This window comes from Pristiophorus japonicus, chromosome 1 (genome assembly GCF_044704955.1).
Source record: "Pristiophorus japonicus isolate sPriJap1 chromosome 1, sPriJap1.hap1, whole genome shotgun sequence".
Classification (NCBI taxonomy): Eukaryota; Metazoa; Chordata; class Chondrichthyes; family Pristiophoridae; genus Pristiophorus; species Pristiophorus japonicus.
In genome coordinates, this window is record NC_091977.1 from 14,677,001 (window position 1) to 14,694,248 (window position 17,248).

The window sequence follows — 17,248 nt, forward strand, 5'->3', positions numbered from 1 at the left end:
TCATTGCTGAGCAGCTCTCCAGACATTCTTCCCCTCATGTTTTGCAACATTGCTTGAACCGTTCCTCTCATACCTCTTCAGGATTACCCCCCGCTCGCAACATTGACCAGTCTTTTCTCTTTACAGATGCCAACTAACCTGCTGTGTATCTCCAGCATGTTCTGTTTTTTGTTTAGATTTCCAGCGCTTGCAATTTTTTTCTGTATAATATTCCCTCCAACTGATTTGACTTTTTTTACTAACTTTTAACATGTGAAGGTCACTTTAATTTTGTTACATAATCTCTTTTTTCTCTTTTGGATCAGCCTTTAAACCGAGGCCCCGTCTGCTCTCTCAGGTGGACATTGAAGATCCCATGACACTATTTCGAAGAGCAGGGGAGTTCTCCCCAGTGTCCTTGCCAATATTTATCCCTCAATCAATATCACTAAAAAAACAGATTATCTGGTCATTATTACATTGGTGTTTGTGGGAGCTTGCTGTGCGCAAATTGCCATCTTTCCCACATTACAACAGTGACTACACTCCAAAAAGTACTTCATTGGGTGTAAAGCATTTTGGATAATGAGAGGGGCTCGACAAGGTGGATGCAGAGAGGATATTTCTACTCATAGGGGAAACTAAAACTAGGGGAGCTAGTCTTAGAATAAGGGGCCGCCCATTTAAAACTGAGATGAGGAGAACTTTCTTCTCTCAGAGGGTTGTAAATCTATGGAATTTTCTGCCCCAGAGAGCTGTGGAGGCTGAGTCATTGAATAAAGATAAGGCGGAGATAGACAGATTTTTGAGCGATAAGGGAGTAAAGGGTTATGGGCAGCGGGCAGGGAAGTGGAGCAGAGTCCATGATCAGATCAGCCATGATCTTATTAAATGGCTTAGCCGGCTCGAGGGGGCAAATTTCTTATGTTCTTATTGAACGTCCTGAGGTTGCGAAAGGCGCTATAGAAATGCAAGAATTTCTTTTTTCTTTGTTCTCTTTTTAAATAATAAGAGTTTCTAACACTATATTCTAACCAGTTCATATTTCTATTCCTATGTTCTTTTTTTGTCGTGATATTCTTCAACATCAGAATCAAGGGGACAGAGGCAGTGGGGTAGCACGTTGCCCTTTCACCTTGGCGCCTTGGCTCTGAAACCAACCCAAATTGATAGAAGAATTCTTTGCCCTTTTGTCTGAATCCTGCTGATGTGAAGTGAGTTTGGGCAGACTCAATCCAGCTCCTAGTGTGAACATAAGAACATAAGAATTTGGAACAGGAGTAAGCCATCTAGCCCCTCGAGCCTGCTCCGCCACTCAACAAGATCATGGCTGATCTGGCCGTGGACTCAGCTCCACTTACCCACCCGCTCCCCATAACCCTTAATTCCCTTATTGGTTAAAAATCTATCTATCTGTGATTTGGATACATTCAATGAGCTAGCCTCAACTGCTTCCTTGGGCAGGGAATTCCACAGATTCACAACCCTGGGAGAAGAAATTCCTTCTCAACTCGGTTTTAAATTGGCTCCCCCATATTTTGAGGCTGTGCCCCCTAGTTCTAGTCTCCCTGACCAGTGGAGACAACCTCTCTGCCTCTATCTTGTCTATCCCTTTCATTATTTTAAATGTTTCTATAAGATCACCCCTCATCCTTCTGAACTCCAACGAGTAAAGACCCAGTCTACTCAACCTATCATCATAAGGTAACCCCCTCATCTCCGGAATCAGCCTCCTCCAAAGCTAGTATATCATTCCTTAAGTAAGGTGACCAAAACTGCACACAGTACTCCAGGTGCGGCCTCACCAATACCCTGTACAGTTGCAGCAGGACCTCCCTGCTTTTGTACTCCATCCCTCTCACAATGAAGGCCAACATTCCATTCGCCTTCCTGATTACCTGCTGCACCTGCAAACCGCCTTCCGCGAGAGGTGGGCACCGGAGGGACTGGAGTGCATCATCACGCCCGGCAACCAAATTTTAATTTGATTTTACGTTTTTTAAGTTTAATTTGTTTTAATTGCCGGTGCTTTTAGTGTCCCCCTTCCCTTTTATAGGGGGCACTGGGGAAAATTGAGATTTTAGTGCCCAAAAAAAACCAAAAAAAGAAAAACACACAAAAAAATCCAAAAAAAAAGGGGAAAAAAAAAGGGCCTTGTAAATGTCTGGTGTGTCACCCAGGTCGGGTGGCACGGTTTAATGTTTTTTGTTTTGCAGATGAACTTCATGCACAAGGACCCCCAGGTCCCTCTGCATCGCAGCATGTTGTAATTTCTCCCCATTCAAATAATATTCCCTGTTACTGTTTTCTTTTCCAAGGTGCATGACCTCACATTTTCCGACATTGTATTCCATCTGCCAAACCTTAGCCCATTCGCTTAATCTATCTAAATCTCTTTGCAGCCTCTTTATGTCCTCTACACAATCCGCTTTCCCACTAATCTTTGTGTCATCTGCAAATTTTGTTACACTACACTCTGTCCCCTCTTCCAGGTCATCTATGTATATTGTAAACAGTTGTGGTCCCAGCACCAATCCCTGTAGCACACCACTAACCACCGATTTCCAACCCGAAAAGGACCCATTTATCCCGACTCTCTGATTTCTGTTAGCCAGCCAATTCTCGATCCATGCTAATACATTTCCTCTGACTCCGCGTACCTTTATCTTCTGCAGTAACTTTTTGTGTGGCACCTTATCGAATGCCTTTTGGAAATCTAAATACACCACATCCATCGGTACACCTCTATCCACCATGCTCGTTATATCCTCAAAGAATTCCAGTAAATTAGTTAAACATTCGTGTGTTCAAGCATAAGACGAACTAGATAGCTTATAAGCAGAGCCAGAGACTAATACAAAAGGAAAATATTGCAGATGGTGGAAACCTGAAATAAAAGCAGAAAATGCTGGAAACACTCAGCATGTCAGGCAACATCTGCGGAGAGAGAGAGACAGAATTAACGTTTCAGGTCGATGACCCTTCATTAGAACAGGTTGTCTATTTGATTTGGTGTTTGTGATACCCACATGAAGTGTGTGTGTATTACATTATTCTTTACTAGTTCATTGTGTTGCAATGAAGATGTTCAAAATCATGAAAGGTTTTGATAGAGTGAATAAGGAGAAGCTATTTCCAATGGAAGACGGGTCATAACCAGAGGACACAGTTTTAAGGCAATGGGCAACAGAGCCAGAGGTGAGATGAGCAATGTTCCCTCTAGTTTATTTTTGGCTGCGCAGTCCCTTTAAGTGGCTGTGTGGCCCATTCAGACTTTTGCACATGCGCGGTTTCTCCCATTTTACAAGCCGGTGAGTAGCAGACAGTAGCCGCGCAGCTTAACGGGAATGTTGGAGGTGAAGAGAATTTTTTTTCACACAGCAAGTTGTTCTGATCTGAAATGCACTCCCTGAAAGGGTGGAGGAAGCAGATTAAATAGTAACTTTCAAAAGGAAATTGAATAAATACTTGAAGGGCAAAAATCTACAGGGCTGTGGGGAAAAGAGCAGGAGAGTGGGACTAATTGGATGGCTGTACCAAAGAGTGCACAATGGGCCAGATGGTCTCATTCTGTGCTGTATCATTCTATGATTACATTGTGTTAGTTTGTTGGATAAACCTTGACAGTAAGATGCCAGCTCAGCTAATATTCACTGTTGTCTGTGAGTCAAAAGATTGTTTGTTCAAGCACCACTCCAGGGTTTGAGCATGTAATCTCAGTTTGACACTCCAATGTCGCACTGAGAGGCTGTTTCTTTGTCCATGGTGCTATCTTTTGGATGAAACTGTTTGTTCCAGTGACACTGCTCAAAGTAGAGCAGGGAATTCTTCAGTGTCTTAAAGAAAAAGAAAGACTTGCATTTATGTTGCCTCAGATCATCCTAACGTGCTTTACAACCAATGAAGTAGTTTTGGAGTGCAGTCACTGTTGTAATGTAGGACCATGGCAAACGAGCCAAAGGTGGGCAGAGGAAACATTACAAGGACACCCTCAAAGCCTCCCTGATAAAGTGCGACATCCCCACTGACACCTGCGAGTCCCTAGCCATAGACCGCCCTAAGTGGAGGAAGTGCATCCGGGAGGGTGCTGAGCTCCTCGAGTATCGTCGCCGAGAGCATGCAGAAATCAAGCGCAGGCAGCGGAACGAGCGTGCGGCAAACCAGGCTCCCTGCCCACCCTTTCCCTCAATGACTATCTGTCCCACCTGTGACAGAGACTGTGGTTCTCGTATTGGATTGTACAGCCACCTAAGAACTCATGCTCAGAGTGGAAGCAAGTCTTCCTCGATTCCGAGGGACTGCCTATGATGATGATGGTAGGAAAGAAGGCAACTAATTTGCATACAACAAGCTCCTACAAACAGCAATGAGACAATGGCCAGATAATCTGTTTTAGTGATGCTGGTTGAGGGATAAATGTTAGCCAGATCGCTGATTGGAGCGTGGGCAGGTAAAGCAGGAGCGGCGATGTCGGGGCGAAGGAGCAGCGAGAGATTGTAGAGCGACGTGATCGGGGCCCTGGCGAGGCGTGATTTCGGGGCCCAGAAGAGGCGAGGACTCAGGGGCAGCACGGGCCAGCCCACACTAGTCCGTGCAGCAGAGCTGGTTTCCAGTCGTCTTGGATAACCCTTGCTACTGGACCAAGGCCTAGCTCTGTCAAGCCCGTGTGATGGCTGGTGTGCAACGGCCACCACATGTTAAAAAAATCCACGCACAGGCATCTTCCACCCTTCAACATGTAGTTCGGGGTCTGGAATATCAGGTCCTTCATTGAAACACCTATGAACTCACCCCTTTTTGGTGTGAAAGCAAGTCATCCTCGATACAAGGGACCGCCTAAGAGAGGTTGGCCAGGACACTGTGGAGAACTCACCTGCTCTTTTTCAAATGGTGACGTGGGATCTTTTACCTCCACTTGAGAGGGCAGATAGGGCCTTGGTTTATCATCTTAGTCAATGTTCCTGTTCGACTAGCATCACCAAAAAGCAGATTAATTGGCCATTCATCTTGTTGGTGTTTGTTTGATCTTGTCACGTGCAAAATGGCTGTCATGATTGCTTACATAAACAATAGTCACTTCAAATTGATTTGTTGCATGTGAAGTACTTTGAGTTCCTGAAATATGTGACAGGATCTTGCATTATAAATATTGCAATAAACCATCTGGATGCTGCTATGCTGCGTAAAGCGAATTCTCCCCTTGACACACATTTACCCTTTCTACCCAACAGGTTCTTTCTGTTGAAGATGTCAAATTACTCGTGGCTTCTGTCAGATATTGTCCGCTTGCTGGATCAGTTTGATCCTGAAAGTTACAGCACTGATCACTTCGTAAGCGAAGCTGCTAAAAACCATCAGGTGAGGGAAGAGAGGGAAAGTGCTCACACTGAACCCATCTCTACAGCAATCTATTGGGTGCATTTCAAAAACATGAAAAGGCACTGCAGGGCTTCAAGCTCCCCTTTGCCAAATGTTATGTAAGCATTTTGTTTAGCTAATTGTTTTCTTTAACTAAAATGCTAATTCTCTGAGTCACAGTGTTAATAGAGATGTCACTGACTGCGGTTCCCGCGATGCAATTTGGTTTAATTTGCTTTTTGAAAGTCTATGAACTCATTTTATAAATTAACCCTATATTTTCCTCTATCGTTTAGTATCTGTAGAAAAAGCAAACGTGAGTAAACAGATGAGTAACGAAGAAATGTTGGGACATCCCTTTTTGTTGCCATTAATATATTGAACAACTCCCTTTTCCTTCAACTTCCTCCTGCATCTTCTTCAGCACTAAATGGCACAATGGATAGCACTCTCACTTCTGAGTGAGAAGGTTGTGGGTTTAAGTCCCGCTCCAGAGGCTTGAGCACAAAAATCTAAGCTGACACTCTGGTGCAGAACTGAGGGAGTGAGTGCTGCACTGTCAGAGGTGCCATCGTTCATTATAGAGATGTTAAACCGAGGCCCTATCTGCTCTCTCAGGTGGACGTAAAAGATCCCATTGCACTATAAAGAGCAAGGGAGTTCTCCCCAGTACAATGGCCAATATTTATCCCTCGGTCATTGTCACTAAAAGCAGATTATCTAGTCATTATCACATTGTGTTTCTGGAAACTTGCTGTGCACAATTGGGCTGCCGCGTTTCCTACATTGCATAAGAACATGATCTTTGCAGCGCAACAGCTGCAGGAAAAATGCAGTGAGCAGCGCCAGCCCTTAAACATAGCCTTTTTCGATCTTACATTTGCCTTTGACACTGTCAACCGTGAGGATCTATAGAGCGTCCTCCTCCGTTTCGGATGCCCCCAAAAGTTTGTCAACATCTTTCGCCTGCTCCACGACGATAAGCAGGCTGCGATCCTTACCAACGGATCCATTACAGACCCAATCCATGTCCGGACTGGGGTCAAACAGGGCTGTGCCATCGCTCCAACCCTCTTCTCAATCTTCCTCTCTGCCATGCTCCACATCACAGTCAACAAGCTGCCCGCTGGAGTGGAACTAAACTACAGAACCAGTGGGAAGCTATTTAACCTACAACACCTCCAGGCCAGGTCCAAGATCACCCCAACCTCTGTCGTTGAGTTACAGTACGTGGACGATGCCTGCGTCTGTGCACATTCTGAGGCTGAACTCCAGGATATAGTCGATATATTCACCGAGGCATATGAAACCATGGGCCTTACGCTTAACATCCGTAAGACCAGTCTGTCCTCGCCGCACAGCACTGCCCTCCAATCATCAAGATCCACGGTGTGGCCCTGGATAACGTGAACCACTTCCCTTATCACGGGAGCCTCTTATAATAAGAGCAGATATTGATGCAGAGATTCAACACCACCTCCAGTGTGCCAGTGCAGCCTTCGGCCGTCTGAGGAAAAGAGTGTTCGAAGACCAGGCCCTCAAATCTACCACCAAGCTCATGGTCTACAGGGCTGCTGTAATACCCACCCTCCTGTATGGATCAGAGGCATGGACGATGTACAGAAGACACCTCAAGTCGCTGGAGATATATCACCAACGATGTCTCCGCAAGATCCTGCAAATCCCCTGGGAGGACAGGCACTAATATCAGTGTCCTCGTCTAGGCTAAAATCCCCAGCATTGAAGCACTGACCACACTCAATCAGTTTTGCTGGGCAGGCCACAAAGTTCGCATGCCAGACACGAGACTCCCGAAGCAAATGCCTTATGCGGAGCTCCTTCACGGCAAACGAGCCAAAGGTGGGCAGCGGAAACGTTACAAGGACACCCTCCAAGCCTCCCTGATAAAGTGCGACATCACCACTGACACTTGGGAGTCTTTGGCCGAAGACTGCCCTAGGTTGAGAAAGTGTATCCGGGAGGGCGTTGAGCTCTTCGAATCTCAACGCCGAGAGCGTGAAGAAGTCAAGCGCAGGCAGCGGAAGGAGCGTGCGGTAAACCAGTCCCACACACCCCTTCCCTCGGCGAATATCTGTCCCACCTGTGACAGAGTCTGTGGCACTCGTATTGTATTGTTCAGCCACCAGAGAACTCACTTCAGAAGTGGAAGCAAGTCTTCCTTGATTCCGAGGAACTGCCTATGACATAAGAACATAAGAATTAGGAGCAGGAGTAGGCCGTTCGGCTCCTCGAGCCTGCTCCACCATTCAATAAGATCATGGCTGATCTTCTACCTCAACACTTTCCTTCACTGTCCCCATAATCCCTTATTCGCTTAATATTCTAAAATCTATCAAACTCTGTCTTGAATATGCTCAAACACTGAGCCTCCACAGCCCTCTGGGGTAGAGAATTCCAAAGAGTCACCACCTTTGAGTGAAGAAGTTTCTCCTCATCTCAGTCCTAAATGGCCAACCCTTTATTCTGAGACTGTAACCCCTGGTTCTATACTCCCCAGCCAGAGGGAATATCCTCCCTGCATCTACTCAGTCAAGCCCTGTAAGAATTTTGTAAGTTGCAATGAGATCACCTCTCACTCTTCTAAACTCTAGGGAATATAGGCCTAGTCTACTCAATCTCTCCTCAGAGGACAATCCCCCCATCCCAGGAATCAGTCTGGTGAACCTTCGTTGCACTTCCTCCATGGCAAGTGTTTCCTTCCTTGGGTAAGGAGACCAACGCTGTACATAATGCTCCAGGTGGAGTCTCACCAGGGCCATTAATTTCAATAAGATGTCTTTACTCTTAGATTTGGAAAGGCAAGAATTAATTAGGGACAGTCAGCACGGATTTGTTAAGGGAAGATCGTGTTTGACGAACCTGATTGAATTTTTTGAGGAGGTAACCAAAAGGGTCGATGAGGGTAGTGCATACAATGTAGTGTATATGGACTTTAGCAAGGATTTTGATAAGGTCCCACATGGTAGACTGGTTATGAAGGTTAAAGCCTATGTGATCCAGGGCAAAGTGGCAAGTTGGATCCAAAATTGGCTTAGAGGTAGGAAGCAAAGGATAATGATGTTTTTGTGACTGGAAGGATGTTTCCAGTGGGGTTCCGCAGAGCTCAGTACTGGGTCACTTGCTTTTTGAGGTATATATCAATTATTTAGATTTGAATATAGTGAGTATGATTAAGAAGTTTGCAGATTACACTAAAATTGGCTGTGTGGTTGATAATGAAGAGGAAAGTCATGGGCTGCAGGAGGATATCAATCTATTGGACAAATGGTATTTCATTCGGAGAAGTTTGAGGTAATGCACTTGGGGAGCGCTAATAAGGAAAGGGTATATACATTAAGCGTTAGGCCACTTAATAGCGTAGATGAACAAAGGGACCTTGGAGTGCTTGTCCATTGGTTGAGGGGTCAATTACGAGGGGATATAGTTTTAAGGTTGGTGGAAGGTACAGAGGGGATTTGAGGGGGGGCTTCTTCACGCAGAGGGTTGTGGGGGTCTGGAACTCACTGCCTGGAAGGGTGGTGGATGCAATTTATGCTTAAATTGTATAATACTCTGGTTAGGCCACAGCTGGAGTACTGCATGCAGTTCTGGTCGCCGTATTATAGGAAGGACGTGATTGCACTAGAGAGGGTGCAGAGGAGATTTACCTGGATGCTGCCTGGAATGGAGAATCTTAGCTATGAGGCCAGATTGGATAGGCTGGGTTTGTTCTCATTGGAACAGAGGAGGTTCAGAGGAGACCTCATTGAGGGATACAAAATTTTGAGGGGCCTGGATATAGTGGATAGTAAGGGTCTATTTCCAATGGTGGAGGAGTCAATTCCGATGGGACATAGTTTTAAGGTGGTTGGTGGAAGATTCAGAGGGGATTTGAGGGGGAGGGCTTCTTCACGCAGACGGTTGTGGGGGTCTAGAACTCACTGCCTGGAAGGGTGGTGGGTGCAGAAAACCTCACTACATTTAAAGTTGCTTGGATGGGCACTTAAAATGCCGTAACCTGCAACTGGATAACCTCTTGTTGGCTAGCGCAGATACGAAGTACGGCAGGGAATCGAATACGGCCAGGGTGATCTCCTGGATTAGTTTTGATCACCTGGATGGGTCAGAGAGGAATTTTCCCAGTTTTTTTTCCCCAATTGACCTGGGATTTTATCTGATTTTTGCCTCTCCCAGGAGATCACATGGCTCCGGTTGGGGTGGAATGTAGAATGTTTTAGTGTAAGGGCTGTCACAGTTGTGTGGGGCAGACTGGTTGGGCTGGGTGCTCTTTACCTTTCCGTCACTGTTCATTGTTCATAGGTTTATATGTAACCTTCAGGGCTGCTGACTCAGAGCCGTGCAGATCTTTGTTGGCCGGCACGGACACGATGGACTGAAATGGCCTCCTTCTGCGCTGTAAATTTCTATGTTTCTATGTTTCTTTCTCAACCTGCCCTGCCACCTTCAGCGATTTCTGCACATATACCCCCAGGTCTCTCTGTTCATGCACCCGCTTTAGGATTGTACCTTTTAGTTTATATGTCCTCTCCTCATTCGTTCTACCAAAATGTATCACTTCACACTTTTCTGTGTTAAATTTCATCTGCCACGTGTCCGCCCGTTCCACCAGCCTGTCTATGTCCTCTTGAAGTCTATCACTATCCTCCTCACTGTTCCAAGTTTTGTTTCATCTGCAAATTTTGTAATTATACTCTGTACACCCACATCAAAGTCATTAATATATATCAAGAAAAGCAGTGGTTCTAGTATCGACCCCTGGGAACACCACTAGAGAAAGTATACCTTTCTCTAGTCCATCACTACTCTCTGTTTCCTGTCACTTAGCCAATTTCGTATCCATGCTGCCACCGTCCCTTTTATTCCATGGGTTTCAGCTTTGCTGACAAGCCTATTATGTAGCACTTTATTAAACGCCTTTTTGGAAATCCATATACACCCGTCAACCACATTGCCCTCATCAACCTTCTGTTACCTCATCAGAAAACTCGATCAAATTGGTTAAACACGATTTGCCTTTAACAAAGTACAATAGCAAAATACTGCGGGTGTTGGAATCTGAAACAAAAACAGAAAATGCTGGGAACACTCAGCAGGCCAGGCAGCATAGAATTGAAAAGTAGGGAAGTTATGCTAAACCTGTATCAAACCTTGGTTAGCCCACACTTAAGTTCTGGGTACAGTTCTGGTTGCCATATTATAAAAAGGCACTGGAGAGGGTGCGGAGAAGATTTACAAGGATGATACCAGAAATGCGAAGGTTTACATATCAGGAAAGGATGAACAGGCTGGGTCTCTTTTCTTTTGAAAAAAGAAGGCTGAAGGGTGACCTAATAGAGGTTTTTAAAATTATGAAAAGTTTTGATCAAGTGGATACAGAGAGAATGTTTCCACTTGTGGGGAAGATCAAAACTAGAGGCCATCAATAGAAGATAGTCACCAAGAAATCCAATAGGGAATTCAGAAGAAAATTCTTTACCCAAAGAGTGGTGAGAATGTGGAACTCGCTGCCACAGGGAGTGGTTGGAGCGAATAGTATTGATGCATTTAAGGGGAGGCTAGACAAGCATATGAGGGAGAAGAGGTTATGCAGATAGATTTGGATGAGGAAAGACTGGAGGAGGCTCGAGTGGAGCATGGACTGGTTGGGCCGAATGACCTATTTCTCTGCTGTATATCCTGTGTAATCCTATGTAATTCTAATGGCTCAGCAAGTGTATCCTGTGAGTAGCTGAGGTTTGCAGATCAGAATGGCTCCAGTCAAACCCCATTCTGAATGGACCTAGCGAATTTCAATCAGGGCACTAGTACAAGGAGAAATTCAGCCAGGTTTCTCACTCCTGAGCCCTGGCGGAAGTGCACCGGCATTTGTGTGGATGTCAGGTGAGAACAGGATATAGTGCCTGCTTCAGTTGACTAGCCTGCGAGCATTAGCTTGTATATGAAAAATCATTACTTGTGCAAGGTACCAGCGAGCCCATGGCAGCATAACCCATCAAGGCATCAGTGCTTTCGGGAGAGGGAAAAAAAGTAGCATTCTTTGCATTATTTTAGTGACAAGTTTCTGCAGGTTCGATGTGAAATGTGAAGGATGAATACAGCAAATAGCTTGGAGCTCACAACACACTCTGTGAATTTCTAGGCCAACCAAATGTATATGATTGCTGCCCAAATGTGGCTGTTTTTCACCAGAGGCTGTGCAAATGACAGATTTTCAATCTGTGTGATAACAAATCCCCTGCCTGTAATATGATTAAAGGGGCAGTGGTTTCACAGGAAACTGGTTGGCAATCTTCTACATAAGAACATAAGAAATAGGAGCAGGAGTAGGCCATACGGCCTCTCGAGCCTGCTCCGCCATTTAATAAGATCATGGCTAATCTGATCATGGAATCAGCTCCACTTCCCCGCCCGCTCCCCATAACCCCTTATTCCCTTATCGTTTAAGAAACTGTCTATTTCTATCTTAAATTTATTCAATATCCCAGCTTCCACAGCTCTCTGAGGCAGCGAATTCCACAGATTTACAACCCGCTGAGTTACGGGATTACAGAATCCACAGAATGGCGAACAACGGATCAAATGAAAAGTACAATGCGGGAGACAATTGGGAGGACGTTATAGAAAGGCTCCAGCAAAGCTTTGTAACCAAAGACTGGTTAGGTGACGATAAGGCAGACAAGAGAAGAGCCCATCTCTTGACCAGCTGTGGCTCGAAAACATACGCTTTAATGAAGGATCTGTTGGCACCCGAGAAACCAACAAGCAAGTCGTTTGAAGAATTGAGCACACTGGTAAGAGACCACCTGAAGCCAGCGAGCAGCCTACACATGGCCAGACACAGGTTCTACAACTACAGACGCTGTGTGGGCCAGAGCATACCCGACTTCGTGGCGGAATTTCGGAGGTTGGCTAATTTATGTGAGTTCTCCGATGAACTGAGGAGAGAAATGCTGAGAGACTTTTTCATTGAAGGAATAGGCCACGCAGGCATATTCCAAAAGCTCATAGGGACCAAAAACCTGAACTTAGAGGCAGCAGCATTGGTTGCGCAGACATTCTTGGTAGGGGAAGAAGAATCGAGGTTGATTTACAATGCAGGTACGACAACTAACGAAATATCGGAATAAGAAGTTCACAGCACTAAACAAGCTGCTACCCCCACACACAGACAAAACCGGGAGAACAGGCTCTCGACAGCAGACAGAAGCCATCAAAGGCCACAGGAACGGCCGTTCACACCTCATCAACCCACAATGCGAGCAATCAACTACAAACTGAGAGAAGCTCAAGAGAGATCAGCCAGATGCAACTCATTCTTTGGGAACACTTTAAACAATAGAACAGGTCTGTGCTGGAGGTGTGGGGTGGGCACTGATCAAGGGGATGTCGATTTCAGCAGGCTGTTTGCAGAAATTGTGAAAATACAGGGCATTTGACCCGCATGTGCAAATAAACGGCAGCTCGGCTGGTATATGAATTGGATGGGTCGGAAAGCGGACCAGAAGATGGTGGGGACAGTACACAGGACACCGATGTACAGCGGGTCAACACGATCAATGGCCGCTGCTCCTACAACAGGACGCCTCTTATAATGATGAGGGTCCTACTCCGTGGGATATCTGTCAACATGGAGCTGGATACGGGAGCGAGTCAATCTCTCATGGGCGCTCAACAATTTGAACAACTGTGGCCACATAAAAGAGACAGACCAAAACTCACAAGGGTCGACACCAAACTAAGGACCTATACCAAAGAAATTGTACCAGTCCTCGGCAGCGCCATGCTCTCTGTCACACACAAAGGGACAGTGAACCGACTTCCCCTGTGGATTGTCCTCGGAAACCCCCCAGCACTGCTGGGGAGAAGCTGGCTGGCAAAACTAAACTGGAAATGGGATGATGTCCATGCCATGTCATTAGAGGAACGGACCTCCTGCTCAACAGTTACAAAACAATTTGAACATCTCTTTCAGCCAGGTGTGGGCACTTTCAAAGGGGCCAAAGTCAAAATCTACATCACACAGGATGCTAGACCGGTCCATCACAAGGCCAGAGCTGTACTCTATGTGATGAGGGAAAAGATTGAACACGCACTAGACAGGCTTCTGCGGGAAGGCATTATATCACCTGTGGAATTTAGCGACTGGGCAAATTCCATCGTCCCAGTCATGAAGCCTGATGAATCCGTACGAATCTGTGGGGACTATAAATCAACCATCAACAGAGTCTCCCTACAGGACCAGTACCTGCTGCCCAGAGCGGAGGACTTATTTGCCACATTGGCTCGAGGTAAACTTTTCTCAAAATTAGACCTCACATCTGCGTATATGACGCAAAAATTGACCGAGGAATCCAAGCTACTCACCACCATCAACACACATCGAGGCCTTTTCATGTACAATCGATGCCCATTCGGCATCAGGACGGCAGCTGCCATATTCCAGCGCAACATGGAGAGTCTGCTCAAGTCCAGTTGTATTTCAAGACGACATACTTATCACGGGCAGGGACACCGACTCCCATCTCCGTAATTTGGAGGAAGTACTAAAGCGGTTGGATCGGGTAGGCCTATGAGTCAAGAAATCCAAGTGCCTGTTTCTCGCACCAAAGGTTGAATTTTTGGGCAGAAGGATTGCCGCTGATGGAATCCGCCCAACAGGTCCAAAACAGAAGCAATTCGCCTAGCACCCAGGTCCCGGAATGTCTCAGAACTGCGCGCCTTTCTCGGGCTACTCAATTACTTTGGGAACTTTATGCAGAACTTAAGCACGCTGCTGGAGCCTCTCCATGTGCTACTCAGGAAGGGGTGCGATTGATTTTGGGGGGACGCCCAGGAACGCGCCTTCAATAAGGCACGCAACTTTCTGTGTTCCAACAATGTTTTGACTTTCTTTGATCCAGGTAAAAAGCTAGTTCTTACATGCGCGATGCGTCAGCGTATGGAGTCGGGTGCGTTTTGCAACATGTCAATAGTGCGGGCAAATTACAACCCATACCTTATGCCTCCAGGTCACTTTCGCGGGCAGAGCGCGGGTACGGAATGCTAGAGAAGGAGGCGCTCGCGTGCGTGTACGGTGGCAAAAATATGCACCAATACCTTATCGGGGCCAAGTTTGCGTTAGAAACTGACCACAAGCCCCTCACGTCCCTCCTATCCGAGAGCAAGGCAATAAACGCCAATGCCTCGGCGCGAATTCAACGGTGGGCACTCATGCTGGCGTCCTACCACTATACCATAAGGCACAGACCAGGCACAGACAACTGTGCCGACGCGCTCTGCAGGCTACCCCTGGCGACCACGGAAGGGTCTGACGAACAGGACTGTGAGATAGTCATGGCAATCAATGCCTTTGAGTCCACAGGTTCGCCCATGACGGCTTGCCAAATCAGAGCCTGGACGGCCAGCGACTCCACGTTATCCTTAGTAAAAAGATGTGTCTTAACCAGTGACTGGGCAGAGGCTCGCGATGCCTGCCCCGAGGAATTAAAACCCTTTCACAGGCGCATGCATGAGCTATCACTACAAGCAGACTGCCTGATGTGGGGCAGCTGAGTAGTCATGCCTCTGCGAGGCAGAGACGCATTTGTCCGGGAGCTCCACCGCGAGCACCCGGGGATCGTTCTCATGAAGGCCATAGCCAGATCCCACATTTGGTGGCCTGGTATTGACGCGGACCTGGAGCTCTGCGTCCGAAGGTGCACCATTTGTGCCCAACTCAGCAATGCCCCCAGGGAGGCTCCACTGAGCCCCTGGCCCTGGCCTACCAAACCGTGGTCGCAGGTGCAAGTAGACTATGCGGGCCCATTCATGGGCAAAATGTTCCTCGTAGTTGTAGATGTATTTTCAAAGTGGATCGAATGCACCATTTTAAACTCGAGCACAACTTCCACCACTGTGGAGAGCCTCGCAACCATGTTTGCAACGCATGGAATCCCTGACATATTGGTCAGTGACATTGGTCCGTGCTTCACCAGCACAGAATTCCAAGACTTTATAATTGACCACGGCACGTCAAGACGGCACCGTTCAAGCCGGCCTCCCAATGGCCAGGAGGAGAGAGCAGTGCAAATCATTAAACAAGGCATGCTTAAAATCCAAGGTCCCACGCTGCAGGGTCGCCTGTCGCGACTGCTGCTGGCATACAGATCTCGTCCGCACTTATTGACTGGGATACCCCCCGCACAACTGTTGATGAAAAGGACTTTAAAAACAAGGCTCTCATTAATCCTCCCAGACATGCACAAAATCGTTGAGGCAAAGCGCCGTATGCTGACTGAGTACCATGACAGAAATTCGAGGGGGAGTTGGAATGAGATAGGGGACAAAATGTTTGTACTAAACTATGGCAGGGGTCCCAAATGGCTTGCAGGGACAGTAACGGGCAAGGAAGGAAACAGGCTACTGGTAGTACAAATGGACAATGGCAAAACCTGCCAGAGGCATGTAGACCAAGTCAAAAGCAGATTTACCAACAACACTGCGGAACCAGAGGCAGACTATAATGTGGAACTCGCACCACACCTGGTGGACAGACAGAGGGAACAACCTGAGGAAAGGGCAATCCTAACAGACAGCCCAGGCGAGTCAACAACAATCACACCAATCGAAACAGACAGCCCAGGCGAGATACCAGCAACCACGCCCAAAGAAAAACAGACACAAAGGCAAACAACTGAACCACAACTCAGACGTTCCACGCGAGAGCGTAGACCACCTGAGAGACTGAACCTATAAAGACAATAAGACCTTGGGGGAGGGTGATGTCATGTATCTTACATTATTATATATAACTGTATCCTAACATGCTATACATGACTGTAATAAGATATGACCTGTAACCACCAGCATACCTTACCATCAGGGGTGCACTTGCAAGAGACAGGTATATAAGGACAGGTCTCAGGCAAGTGCAGCATTCCAGAGCTGTGAAATAAAGGTGCAGGTCCAGAGTGACCTTGACTTCACTACATGCCTCGTGTGAATCTGTACTGAGGGGACAGGACTTTACATGTGTCACTGGGAGGGATAAGACTCAGAAGATTCAAGTTAACACCTTATACAAGTGCAGAAGCAAAATACTGCGGATGCTGGAATCTGAAATAAAAACAGAAAATGCTGGAAATCTCAGCGGGTCAGGCCGCATCTGTGCAGGGAAACAGCATCTGCGTTTCTCTCTCTCCACAGATGCTGCCTGATCTGCTGAGATTCCCAGCATTTTCTATTTTTATACCTTATACAAGTGACCTGATGAGCTGTGCCAGTGTGATGTACATCACTGTTCCAACTGTCGGTAACGAAAATAGATTTGCCAAACATCTTTCCATGAAGACATTACCCTTTTAACCCCCCCCTCCCCCACCACAACGTTCTGTCTGATCCAATGTAGTGCTGCAGTGGACACACAACTGTTTCCATTGCCTCAATATTTGTGTTGTGTTCTCAATTCTCCCAGATCAGGAAATCCCATACATTTGTTGACCTTTATAAAAAAAATGAAAGTAATAAACAGGATGTGAATATCATATAAACTAAAAAATGGAAGTTCAGAGCTTGGAAATCAATTGACATTCATTAACTGTTATGAAGTTACCTGAAGCTGTCGATGATGCTATTGCCTGGTAACTGCTTCCTGAGTATTGATTATTCTGTACGTTGAGCATTTTGATGAAGCATTCATTACCTGTGGAGACAATCTTGCTGTGGAAACAAATGAGCTTTCAAATGGGCTACTGACGCAGCAAAACGGTTTCAGAGGGATCCTTGGTGATAAGAGTTAGTCAGTTCTTCATTGGGTCCTGAATTGTAATTCTTCAAAGTCAGAGAATGCTATCGTGGATGGAAGAAATCTATTTGGGCAGGATTTAACATCTTGTTCATCACCTCCAACACT

The 17,248-nt window shown here is 46.3% G+C and overlaps 1 protein-coding gene across 2 annotated transcripts in view; it reads left to right on the plus strand.

Annotated features, from left to right (window-relative positions):
- Positions 1-17,248, plus strand: part of cfap99 (cilia and flagella associated protein 99) — a 392,086-nt gene that overhangs the window by 49,603 nt on the left and 325,235 nt on the right. For both annotated transcript variants that reach the window (XM_070894010.1, XM_070893926.1), the window contains one exon: positions 5,211-5,337. In XM_070894010.1, coding sequence (XP_070750111.1) covers positions 5,227-5,337 — 111 coding nt within the window. In that variant the 5' untranslated portion in view covers positions 5,211-5,226. The remainder of the gene's footprint in view (positions 1-5,210; positions 5,338-17,248) is intronic.